The sequence below is a fragment of the Priapulus caudatus genome, unplaced genomic scaffold (assembly GCF_000485595.1).
Source record: "Priapulus caudatus unplaced genomic scaffold, Priapulus_caudatus-5.0.1 Scaffold594, whole genome shotgun sequence".
NCBI lineage: Eukaryota > Metazoa > Priapulida > Priapulimorpha > Priapulimorphida > Priapulidae > Priapulus > Priapulus caudatus.
The window spans coordinates 1-13,780 of NW_014577655.1; the positions used below are offsets into that span (position 1 = coordinate 1).

The following is a 13,780-nucleotide window of genomic DNA, read 5'->3' on the forward strand; positions in this document are numbered from 1 at the left end:
CTCTCTCTCTCTCTCTCTCTCTCTCTCACTCTCTCTCTCTCTCTCTCTCTCTCTCTTTTTTCCCACAATAATATGCTTTGTGCTTTCATATACGCTTTAACTTTGCGTTGTTCTTCAGTCCCCCCGTGCTTGCTACTAAACCTCAGTCTACTACCATCGTCACTTCATATATCATCGTAATTAATTCACTTCCCTTCGTTGTCTTGTCTCTGTATTCTGTGAGCGTTTTTTCGCTGGCGTTGGTAACCAACGTGCCGCTTCGATCTACTGCGCAGTCACCTGTCCTGTCACTCGATCTGTTTTACTCCACAGATTAAATCCTTTCTACGAGGTTGTGTTGCTAGAAAAACTCACGTGGGTCATACATTGAATCAAATGTCATTACGTGTTGCAAAAGATGTGTGCGATGAAATAATAGCTATAATGAAATAATAGTACTGTAATGAAATAAATGATATCAGGCCGATATATAATTCTACGGGGTTATTTTACTATTATTAGCTAAGATTTTTGCTCCAAAATCTAGGGGGCAGCTGCCCTCTTGCCCCACAGAGGCTACGGCCCAGCCGTTAGGTCCGCACCAGACACTTGCATTTAGAAGGTTTCAATTAGTAAGTAACGCGTTACCTGAAACCTTTACTATAATATAGTATAATTAAGAGTACATAATAGATTCCTCAGACTGTGCGTGTTGCATGCCGGGTGCGGAGTACCACGACGTGCTGCGCGTTGCATGCTGGTTAGTTGTCATGACGACCGCGTAGTGATGGCAGCGATTCACGCTATCCAGGCACTAACTTATCTGTCGACAAGCCATGTCTTCGCCGCGTGAATTATCGTCTTTAGGAATAAGCCACGCTGCCCCGCCTCTCGATTTTTCATTTAAATGCCTTGCTGTTTTATCTGATATTTCTGACGAGGAGCCGAGAGATGGAATTAGGAAGCTGCGATACACGAGACAAGATAAACCAAAGGCTGTAACAAATGCTTTTAGGCTCAACAACAATTCATTGTGCGAGCTGTCAGGGTTCGCCGAAACTCTTGCGTCTCTCGTGGACAACCCCGATGGTCTGCTTTGGATTGACATCTCGTTCAATGACCTTACAACAATAGATCCTGTCTTACCCACTTACCGGAACCTGAGGGTGCTGTACTTGCATGGCAACAACATCTCAAATTTGTGTGAAGTGGAAAAGCTGGCACAACTGTCAGATCTACGCAGTTTGACGTTGCACGGTAACTCGATTGAGAATGAGAAAGGTTATCGACACATGGTGCTAGCGATGATACCTCAGCTGAAGACGTTAGATTTCAGCGGCATAACAAAGTCAGACCGGGCTACTTCACTACAGTTCAAGAACAGGCCCTGGGCGAAGAAAACAAAGAAGAAAGCACAAGTCTCGGAGTAAATTTAGAGTCAAAGGATCCGTATGCACAAACCATGGCGGAAGTGTCAGCTAGTGGATTGCCAAATAACTGCCAAGCTGGATGTTCGCAATCCGAATGGATTTTACCGTTTTAGTTTATAGTTTTAGTATGTAAGCGAGTCGTGTATTTCGTTTTGTGCACTAGCCTGACTAGGCCTACCCCAATAATACTTTATTAGCTAACATTAACAATCAATTTAGATTAGCTCTGTAAGTGTAACCTAGACTTTGCTTCCAAAGCTCTATAATCTATAGGCTATATAGCCTCTATTAAGCCTACACTACATCCATTAAATGCACACTCCATGTCGACTTGGAGACAAGGGTTCCGATTTTTCGTCCGATGACGTGAATGGTCCATCACTGTCCATGTATGGCGATGCTCGAATGGCAAACGCTTGCTACTGTAAACAAGCAGCTGCGCGGTCATTGTGGTCGCACTACCTTGTACACTGTGAAGAAGCCTTTAGAAGCGAATGGCTATCATACAGAAAAAAAGTATAAGTTAGAAGATCTGAGGGGCAACGGGATACTCCCAGTCGTAGAAACCAAGGGCGCGGCCAACCAGCGACATCTTAGTCGCTTGAAGAAGATGCTCTGTATCTAGCTCACTACTGAGCAAATTTCCCCGAGCAACATAAAAGTATCCAACTTGCCCGCCTGTTTATACGGTAGCAGCTAGTAGGCAAGTTATGGGTGGGGTTATGCAGTGGTATACGCACATCAGTGATTCACTAAACCGTATATAAGCATATGACGAGGAAACTTCCTGGTTACTTGCAATTTGGGGGTCATTTGAAATGCTGCTAGTTCCATAGCTGCTTCTAGGTACACAAAAACCAATATTTCTAACGTACCATTGGTTGCAACATTTCCCTACAGCTATACGTACTTCTGAAATGTTTGTTATATATGTACGTCGACGTGTAAACTTGTGAATGCAAGAGAACCATTATGTTAGCTTTTATGTAAGTTACACTTACATATAATCAAGAGCGTATAAAGAAGCTTCTTTATATGCTCTTGATACATCACCGTAATTAATAACTCGTATTAAAGTGACTGTGTGGTCTATCTATCATTAGTGATTTAGTCACAATAATGATGGTTAAGTTGTTAGTAATGTTGTGTAATAATCAATACAAATTTTTTACTTTGCATGATACTATACTGACGATAGAAAAGTGTGATCAATTTCGATAAATTGATTATGTATGATATTCCTCAATTATGTTTTAAAATAGGAACCTTTGAAAAATAGGATTTTTGAGAAAAATGGAATATCAATATAATATTTGCAGTATTACTATAAAAATTCTTTCAAATTAAAATTGAGAATGTTCCAAAATACATTTTGATGTTAATAACCATTTTAATAACGAACACAATTATCCGTATTTTTTTAATTTTTATCTAAAACAAGTAAACGAGAACAAACAAAATCTAAATAATTACACTAATCACATACACACGCACGCACGCACGCACACACACATACCTTTATATATATTTATATTTCATTGATTCTTTATTAGACCATTGACAATTTCATTTTCATGTCCCTGTTTTAGAAATATCTTATCATATTGTTTTAGAAAAACAAAGTAGATGGGATGAAAAGCAGTATAATAACCTGTTCTACTATAATAATATATAAAATAAAGCGGGGCCGTCATCTTACACGTAACCACAATCATGTGTTTAAAAAAAACCCAGCTGAATTGACTGAGAAATGCAAGACAGCGAGGAGAGTTGCGGTTCCTTACTCGTATTTGGTAACCTTAGGAACTATACGTATACCACAGATAACTAACAGAAAGTAGAAACTAATCCAAATACGGATTCCAACACGGATAACAATAGTTCAATTTGTTTTACAACAATAAATTTACCACCACCACCAACAACACCAACAGCAACAACAACAACAACAACAACAACAACAGCAACAACAACGAATTTATACTCGATCCCAAATATCACAAGGCATAGTTAAATAATTGAAGTGCCACCTTTCACTTGCTGCAATTTGTATACGACTCCAACACGATCCTAATCTACTGTCGCTATAGTCATTTGTATGTACACACGCACCCACGCACGCACACACCCATTTCATTTGATTCTGATAATATAGAACTATATAACTCCAGTAAGGGTATAACAACCAAGAGTTTTGTTTACATGTAAATTCATTATATATCGTTTATCATTATTAATAACATCAATGGCACATAACACTCGTAACACCATGGGCTCCATATCTGCATATTATGATGACAGACATCTCAATTATGTACTAACAATTCATAAATTTATGCCCGTTATAAACAACAGCATAACCTCTATGCGAATACAAGGAATATATCCCTATTTCAAAACTGTATAATGATCTCAGGTATCACTATTGATGACGATGCACATGACGCCGGTGGCGTGAATAGTGATGATTTAGACATTTATCCAACAAACGCAGTGGCGGCAATGTTTATCGGTATGGTTTCAGCAAGTAAGCTGAGGCCGTAGCTAGCTGGGGGGGGGGGGGGGCAATGAAGAGAGTTGCCCCTTAGAGAAATGTAAATACGTTACAAGGTCAATCAAAATCACTATATATAAACGCACGCACACGCGCGCGCGCGCACACACACGCACACCTATGAGATATATATAGATCAGTGAGCACAACGGGTTAGCTACGCTCCCAGTAACCAATGACACACTCTGTTCTATCACATGCGCAGTGAGTGGCAAAATGCCACTTTCGCATATGCGTCACCGTGAACTCATTGCAGGCAAATAATTTCAATAATCTGTTAAAAGACCCGAGCACTTACGCATACAGCTTACATTCCTCTCGTATAGGTTAACTGCATCGCTGCAAGACGCAAAATATATACTTACAACCTATTGTATTTGGTTAACTGCTTTGCGTACATTTACGTTCGCCTCTAGGTATTTGAAAGCCATGCAATGAGATTGAGAACATTAAAAAACAGAAATACATGTGGCGTAGCATAATGAGGGGTTGAAAATGTGCTCCACGTCAGTAAGAACAGGATTGCGCGATGCACGAGCGCGAACACGCGAATACGAACGAAAGAACGAACGAAAGGCACAAGCACGCGCCCACAAATATACGCGCGCACGCACTAACCCACACACGCACACTGGCAACTAAATGCACGCTGATAAGCGTTATAAATGGCCAACTGCATGATCGGCACTCAATTCAAAAGGACTGACTATGGATTCTATCGTTGTGCCGCACTTTAATTGTAACTATTTTTGACTAAGGATCACGTTATTTTAAATGTATATATTCTTAAAGATGATTTTAGTTGTAGTGATATAATTTTATGAACCAATGTTTTAAGTGATATCTATGTCTTACCATGGGACATATATTATTGTAAATATCATCAATTTCAGTTTCATACTGCCTGATGCTATCGTGTTTGCAAAATTCATTTTAATTGTAACGTTGTTAATACTAGTTTTGCAATAAACCTATTATCTATCTATCTATCTATTCGACTACTTGCCCGGTTGCAATGGCTTCTGGATAAGTGAGGCGCTCATGTCCCGGAATATTCTCCCGCCGGTACATGCGCAGTAAAGCGTATAAACGGTAGCGTATAACACGTGCATCCCTGCTGCCCAGAAATCATGAATATCTTACCAAAGCACTAGGCCGAGTACAGCGAAATATTACATGTACTGTTTCAGCATACACTATATATATTCTTGCTGTAAATTACTAAAATTTCTACGTCATATAGCAACACCTAACTGTCATATATTCTATGCCACTAGATCACGATCTTACCATTCTGTCTATTTGATCAACTTCGTCTCTTTCCTTCTTCGATATAGTCACTTGGACTTTGAAGACTAATATTTACGAGGTTAACCTCGAAAGGCACCTCCAAACCGACTCGAACCTTTCTCATATACATATGAAGAATGTAGAGCAGCAGCTACAATCTCAACCATGAAGCGTTTCATGAGATTTGGACAAGCAATAAACATTTCTTTGGTAACTAATACCCTGTGAGCATATATTAAACACAAACTATTGGGTTCCTTATTGCAGCTATAAACGTGTAAACTAAGTTACTAACGTACATTTCCAATTTGCAACAAAACGATATTTAAAGGTGCCTTACACACACACGCACGCACGCACGCACGCACGCACGCACGCACGCACGCACACACACCTATATTCAAATCAGGAGTCTATCAATATTGATAGACTCCTGAATATATTATAATAATGCAGTAGCCGAAAACCCGTTACGAATAAGATTCATTGCCGTTTTTTGCCTATAACCGGATAGATAATAGTACAATTATGAAGTGCACTAATGAAATATTTTACATCTAGTATATAATTATGGTATTACACGCGAGTTACTATTTTTTGTTTTCTTTAAATCTTAAACGGCTAAACAATAATAATAATAATAATAATAATAATAATAATTTTATCACAGTCTACTTTAAGACTAATAGTTTCAAACGCGATTTTTATATATTAAATAAGTATATATCTGTTTCAATCTAAATTATCAGTTACATACAAACAAAAAACATTGTATGATAGAATCCGGGAGTAATACGTGTATGCTATTGTATGCTATTGTATGCTACATTGTATTGTATTGTATGTATTGTATGCTACGTGTATGCTATTGTATGCATGTAGTGTGTGGCAAACTAGAACATCCAAGTATCTGCACACATCTGCGATTATTGCAAGTAAGGTATATGCGTATACTTAGAAAGTCTTCACTAAGGAGCATATTTACTATGGTTATTGCGACTCATTTGTTGTATGATCTGTATCGCTGATACCATGCATTTGAAACTATTGTCAAACTCATCTAAGTAATGTATGCATTGCTTTGTCACACAACAAAGTCTCAAATGTTAATTATTTACAGCTGGTCGATCTAACAGCAAAGCAAGCGTATAGAAATGCCCTATAACATTGCTTTGATATACACCAATTCATGGATTTATGGAAGTGGAGCATGTGATTTTGATATTATGTGAGACCAATTTCTACCAGGTACTTATATTATATGCGACTCGCGAGCAAATTTCGCTGTTGTGCGGTGCCGGGGTTCATGAGGGTTCATACAGCAGAGTAATGACAATATTTTATAGACTATTTACATTTTCACGTCAACCATCGATGACAACCACTGTTCCTGATGCCTCAGGAATTAAATAAATAATGCGCAGCAATGTGCACAAGCATAATTGGTTCATTATGATGCAGATCAATCACTTATAGTGATACAGTGGTGATAGTTCATGAAATAACTGCTGTACATAAATATTTGTTCAATGAACAGAGGCAGTTATATCGATAAGCGATTAGACGTTTTTGGAGATATATGTTAGATCTGGATGCACTAAATATATAGGCTGTTATATATATATCTGTTATAAGCAGTTAAAGAAAACTCAATGCCAACACATAGTTCTGGTAATTATAGGTGCCTCTAAATTTACACAGGAGCAATAGATATGTTTGTTTTTTACCTATTTAGGTTGTCTGATTCCGGTTATACTTTAAATGGTTATCATTGGTGTCAAACACTAGTTGGTTATGCCAAGCAGCTATACTAGCCAAGCCAAACGTAACTTTTGTGTGATAGACAATGTGTTAATAATGTGAGAATTGTTGAAATTAGGCCAAAGAATTGCTAGGAAACTACTTACGTGATAAACCTGGTGTGATCAGTCACCACTAGCGTTTCCGATCACATCGTTAACTGTGCGTGACTAGGCTCAGGTGACTAGAATAATATGATTGAATAATAGACATAATTACGAACATATAACATCTGTTGCAGCATCAAACTATGTGCGTCAACTCAATAGAGTAGTCAAAGCAAAAGTATTGCATTTCAAACTAGACAGAGGGCACTCACAGAGTGCATACCTCTGCCAGCGACATACGCCATACGCCCCATGTAACATGTATGTGTTACGAGCTGGCTCGCCGCTCGCTGCTAACTGACTGGCTTGCTGCTGAATCGACGCACTAATATCGATCGCGCGAACACACTAACACACGAACGGACTAACACGCAAACACACTACATGAGAGCGATCACATAACCTCCTCCACTCCGTGGGCGGAGGTAATCACTGTATCGGCAAGCCAGGGCATACATAGGCACATCATAGATATATGGTTACGATTAAATGTTCGTGTTTAGGACATCCAAACACAGAAACAGACAACAAATGATGTTTGTGCTATTAAGACCAATTATATGCAACCACTAACTTAGCACAGAGCAGCAAATCACTTCAGCACCAGTATCCACTTTGCTGTTAAATGTGTACTTAGTCAATGCTTTTCAGCTTGGCATGACAACTAATCGTATGAATTGTATAAAAGTTATATTTCACAACACCTGAATTGTTGCATGCGACCTGTATACTTTCTTATGCTCAGGCATTGCTACGTGCGGTGACTCCGTCTCACCAACAGTCATACTTTCTGGACACGACAAAATACCTTGATCAGTAGGAGTCATGATTGTGTCCACATAGAACATGCTGTTTCTGCCAACCCGCTTGCCCCCACTACCCACAAATGGCTCCTCTGCCTCGAACAGCTCGAAGACAGAGTCCAGACTAGAACCGAGGCAGTCTTCACAGCGACATGGGCTAGGGCCCAAACCGGAGTCCTGCGACTCACAAGACAAATGGCGTTTAATCGGGATAAAGATTGGCGACTGCCCATCGGTCGAGCAAGCCGACTTCGTTGAGCCTCTGCCAGAAGGCTCAAGTCTGTGTCCTAAAAAATCGCCCTTGTCACTTTGCGCCACACAATTCTGATCGTCTTGGCTGGACGACTCCGGGGCGAGCGAGGCACTATGGTGACTGGCCAACGCAGCTTCTGGCACACTGCCATCAAGCTTGCCATCCCAGCACGTGACGAAACGTTTCCGCGCCTGCCGGCACGCACTCTGCGGTGTCGCAGGTTTTAGCTTCTGTGCACCACACAGGCCCCAGTCCGGCTGCACAGACAGAGAGATGCTACAGGGCCGTGGTGGGTGGTGCGGCTCAAGTGCAGTCGCCACCTTCAGTGAATCGAGAGGCGTCTGCCGCTCGCTACGCCGCTCAACCGTCTTGCCGAAGACAAACAGCGGTGTGTGGTCGGGACTTGCGGGCTCCTTCTTGCTCTCGACTGTCTTGCCAAAGACAAAGACGGGCGACCTGTCGGAACCCGCAGGCTTTGTGAGCAGCCTTGCGCCTTCAATGATCACCACGTCCTTGGCGTCGTGCGTGCTCGCGAACAGCGATCGCTTCGGCTGGTGCGCAGTGATGCAGGGCGAAGATGCGCTCACTACCTCGGGTAGTGTCGACACGGCAGACGACTTCACTGGCAACAGAGGCTTCACCGGCAGCGGTGGCTTGCGCGCCGAGATCGGCTTCGAATACGTTGACGGAGTGTCGATGGCGCAGGTGACGCGTACACGGCACACACTGCTGCCGCCTGACACGCCGCAGGACACATGCAGCTTGGGCGATGACTCCTCTATTCCTGCCTCACTCGTCAAACATGGCATGAAGCTGATCTTGTCAAGCGCCGACGTTGGAATAGCCTTCACACCTGAGTATGACACAAAATCATTGCAAAAAACCCATTATTCTGAAACTAATCATTATATAAACAGCTAGTACTTGAACCCAAACGTACAGACTATTAAACTGCTGCGGCAGCATTTCAAATTGCATGATTGCCTCTTAGAGAAGTTTGCTATTAATTATAAGTTGACGCAACCAAAGGCAAACCATGGATGCACCCAATTTTTGCACAACATCCCAAGTTTAGGTGGAAAAATAGTCTACTGCTACGTGCCACCATTCTATCTTAATGAAACAACACTGGTAAGCATTTCAGCTAACAATGAATTTAACACCTTTAAAGATTACTCTTACTAATTACTACGTGAGATCATGAAGTGGCAAAAGATGGTTGGGCTATGTATGTGTTCCACACACAAAAATTAATCATGTTACCCAGGCACGGATTTAGGCCGGTTTGCACCGGTTTCCAGAAACCGGTCACAGGCTGGGTATCTTCAGAATTGACCCTCAAAATTCACCAGAGTGCACCAAATATAGCCTAATTTTTTAAAAATTCCCGGGGGGGGGGCATGCCCCCGAACCCCTAGAGCTTACCCCTAGAACTATGGAAACTGGTCACCCGAACCCTCTGGATCCGCCCCTGTTACCAATAACGAGAAATTCAACATTCAATAAGAAATACCCACCTTTAATGTCCTCTTTCCAATCCTCATCATTAGAGTTTGACTGATTAAAATTTAGCTTGGCCAAGGCCCTGACTGGAGACCCAGATGGTGATAGACGTTCCACCATGGGTGTTGGAGCAGTTGAGGGTGTGACAGTTGGTCTCCTCATAGGTGTGCCAGATTGGATTTTGTACCCTCTACTCCGCAAAACTCGTTCCCATTCTAACAGTTGGCCCAGAAAGTTGAAATTTGGTGATATTACTGGTCTCTTGTCTTTGACGTACCTATGACAAATGTACAATGGGTATTTATAATGAAAGTGTCAATGACACTGTAGCTCACCACAAAAAAAGGACACAAATGAGTGAGTCAGAAGAAGTCAGTTTTAATTGAGCAACCATCGACGTACATTATAGAAACGATTGCCATCTGTATATCGCAATAATAATTTATAAACCAAAATGAATCACAATTTGTGACGGTAGATGGCGCTATACCTGCTTTGTAGCGATGGCGTTCAAAATAAATAGGTTATGCTGCGTTCCGACATGTTTTGTAAAACTTTACTCTAATATAGACGTTTTATCGGCAGGGTGGAGAGGAAATACCAATTTTGCATTAAAGATATTGTCAATAAAATCTTGTAAAACGAACCAGACGAGTGTCACACCACAGACTGTTTGCTATCTGCGTTATATGCTATATAATTGCCGAACCCTACCTAATTTGCATATTTTTTTTTAATATCAAAACCCCTAGCCCTTATTCATTCACATACCAAAAATGAGCAAAATCCGTTGAACCTGAACTGACTAATGGCAATTCCCATTTTTGCCAAAAAATCGCGGTGGCTTGAAAGTACGCCGACTGGCGTGCTCCAAAATAGGACGTTTAATATGGGAGCATAGCAGTAACAACTACACCCAATTCCAAACATGTGAGTCAAACGGTTCCTGAGTTATCGTTGACCGAAGCCAAATGTTGACGGACGGACGGACAAACGGACGAACGGACGTACGACGACCCATGGCAATTAATAGCTCAGCTTGACGATGTCAAGGTGAGCTAAAAATGTGTACTGCATTATTTACAAAGCATTGGTAATTTTCAGGTTTGTGTAATAAGTATGTTTAGCTTATATCCGCTAATACGTGTATTTGAAAGATGATTACTTTACATGAAATATTTAATCATTATCGGTGGTCTATAGATGTTTATGTATTAAAAGCTGACTAAGTATGGGATTATGGGATTATAAGCAGTAGCTAGGTTTAGCATAGATTCCACACAGCTGCCACTGCTCAGCTGCTACGCCTACCAAGTTTTTAACTAATAACCAAAATTTAGTCTGGCAGATTTTTGAAATATTAGGAGAGATGCCAGTTTGAGAAATGGAAAAACTAATTATTGTTTGAAGCGATTTCAAGTAGATTGCAAGCAAAAATTTACATCTTTCCCAAGAAAAGATTAAAGAGATTTAAATGCCTTACGTCATACATGTCAACCTATACGGAATGTCCGTAAATTTTACGGATTTTCACCCATTTAAATTGCTCACGAGCATACACCTAAAATCATACGGATTATAAACAAACTTGGCTCAAAATTTATTGCGTGCTGTTTTGTTTAGAGAATGATAAAATAACGATTGAACGCATGCACACAAGTAAAGAGAACAAAGAACATCAACCGGATGTTTAACTGAAAGCTAGGTTACTGCTGCTGCAGTGAATGCAGACTAGAGACTGCAGAGATGACTCTCGGTTAATAAAGTGTTGATATTAAACTCGTTTTGTTGTGATTTTTGTAGATCCTAAGGATTTCTTATGGAATTTATGGATTTTTCCAGAAGGGTATACAGGTGGGCATCCAAAGGGATTGACATGTATGTTACGTTGACAACTTCTCATCCAGAGTAAGCGGGTATAAGAAGGGAATACTTGAGCGACAGTATCACCTACCTGTAGGCTTCATCAGATGACATCTGAACATGCTTCATGATGTATCCGATGGCAAATGTTGGTGAGCGGGAGACACCAGCCATGCAGTGCACGAGAACACACTCATGTGACTCATGCACCTTATCTGCAAGTAGCCAGGACTACCGTGCTTCAGATATTATGCTAAACAAACAGTTTTAATGCCTTACTACCAGTGAATTTTTATGGCTATATATTTTCAATTGAAACTTTTAACTTGAAGACCTACACCATTAATACAACTGTTCGATATAAACACGCTTTTCAGCTTCACATAATTACAAATTGAAATAAAACTTTTGTTATATGATATATTGTCATATATATACATTATAATAATAGAATCTCATAGATAAGAGATAATTTACGACAAAGTATGACATGATCGGGACACTTACCTAAAAACTGGAATGCAATATCAAACCATGGCAACAGCTTGTCACTGTAGTTATCATTGACTGGTATGCGCAGAAAGTAATTATCCTGTACAAAGTCAGATCGACTGCAATTTCCTGTTACGTTTAGCACATACGATATACCCAGCACCTGTAATGTTAAACAAAATACAGTGATCAATATACACTAACAACATCAACATTACATCTACATTTAACATGTGACAAGATATATTAAGGATACACTCAAGGTTTTATGTGAAATTTCATTGATTTTTCATTCTCATTCTTATTCGATGATTAACACTAGGGCTCATAAGGTCTATGTCCCCCAGGGTACTGCCGGAACGTACCCTGGGTACGGTCCGGTATACCGGAACGTACCCTGGTAACTATCCGATATGGTTAGGGTTAGGATTAGGGTTAGGGTTAGGGAGTAGGCGTAGGCGACTCCCTAGACTCGTTAGTGGAGTAGGCGAGGTAAGATCCGGCATATTAGATAGTACCAGGGTACGTTCCGGCCGTACCCTGGGGGACATTGACCCTCTCAGCAACACTATAGGTGCCACCTCTGTACGTGCATATTTCTCCATATAACGATGCATTTAAACTTTCAGAGCATTTTGCTTGCCCGCGTACGTGTGTAGTGCATGAGCGGTGGCCCTGTAAACACAGATTTACTGATGACGTCAGAGACATGATACAACCAACCTGTTCACGATATTCATTATGCCAGGATCCATTATCATCAACCCTTCTATAGCTTTCATCTGCCAGTGATAGTTGAAATTGCCGCATGGTTGAAAATAGCATTTTACGTTGTTACACAGGCCCAGGTTTGTTGACACGTAGCTTAGTGACGCTCATGGGATCTATGTCCCCCAGGGTACTGCCGGAACGTACCCTGGGTACAGTCCGGTATACCGGAACATACCCTGGTAACTATCTGATATGGTTAGGGTTAGGGTTAGGGAGTAGACGTAGGCGACTCGATCCCTAGACTCGTTAGTCAAGTAGGCGAGGTACGGTCCGGCATATTAGATAGTACCAGGGTACGTTCCGGTATACCAAACCGTACCCAGGGTACGTTCCGGCAGTACCCAGGGAGACATAGACCCTCTCAGCCTTAGTGACAGCTAGTATGCATCGTTCGTGCACTTCGCATTAAATTGCGATGGTAATTTCTCAAAGATTTTAAACGTGTACAGAACACTTTACCAATTTAGTGGTTTCAGTTAGTCATGGATATGACACAGTAAGTACTAACAGTAGATGTTTCACATACGTTCACCCATTTTGCACACAGGCGGTCGACCATTGTGAAACATAGAAAAACGCTGATTTTTCTGTTTAGATTTCTGTCACAGTAGCCGATGTATAAGTGGATATATCTCTATCATTACAAAGCAGAATAATGTAATTTCACACTCGTTTTAATGGTGACACATTCCTGTAAAAATGTCATTATACTCTTTGTGGTAAGTGAGATATATCCAATATGACATTTTTACATAATGATTCAAATTTGTGTTGTCACATAATTAGGCAGATCGGGTCGTTGTCGTATCAGGTACTACAGATATGTACCCGAGGTAGTTTTATATGTATATACACAAAGTGTACCAGACTTGTACTACAGAAGTGTACCCTAATCCTAACCCTAACCCTAACCCTAACCCTAACCCTAAACATAC

At 40.7% G+C, this 13,780-nt stretch overlaps 2 protein-coding genes across 3 annotated transcripts in view; one reads left to right on the forward strand and one right to left on the reverse strand.

Annotated features, from left to right (window-relative positions):
- Positions 1-815: 815 nt before the first annotated feature.
- On the forward strand, positions 816-4,772 carry LOC106811950 (leucine-rich repeat-containing protein 51-like). Its single transcript, XM_014815691.1, has one exon. The coding sequence runs from the start codon at positions 816-818 to the stop codon at positions 1,407-1,409; it is 594 nt and encodes a 197-aa protein (XP_014671177.1). The 3' UTR covers positions 1,410-4,772.
- Positions 4,773-6,919: 2,147 nt separating this feature from the next.
- The window catches only part of LOC106811953 (dual specificity protein phosphatase 8-like), a 25,318-nt gene continuing 18,457 nt past the window's right edge, over positions 6,920-13,780 (reverse strand). For both annotated transcript variants that reach the window (XM_014815697.1, XM_014815696.1), the window contains exons 6-9: positions 12,090-12,237; positions 11,674-11,797; positions 9,734-9,996; positions 6,920-9,069 (exon numbers count right to left, since the gene is read on the reverse strand). In XM_014815697.1, the coding sequence (XP_014671183.1) occupies positions 7,856-9,069; positions 9,734-9,996; positions 11,674-11,797; positions 12,090-12,237 (1,749 nt within the window). In that variant the 3' untranslated portion in view covers positions 6,920-7,855. The remainder of the gene's footprint in view (positions 9,070-9,733; positions 9,997-11,673; positions 11,798-12,089; positions 12,238-13,780) is intronic.

Excerpts from the sequence above, each read along its gene's own strand:
- LOC106811950 (XM_014815691.1), top strand. The coding sequence starts at position 816 with ATGTCTTCGCCGCGTGAATTATCGTCTTTAGGAATAAGCCACGCTGCC.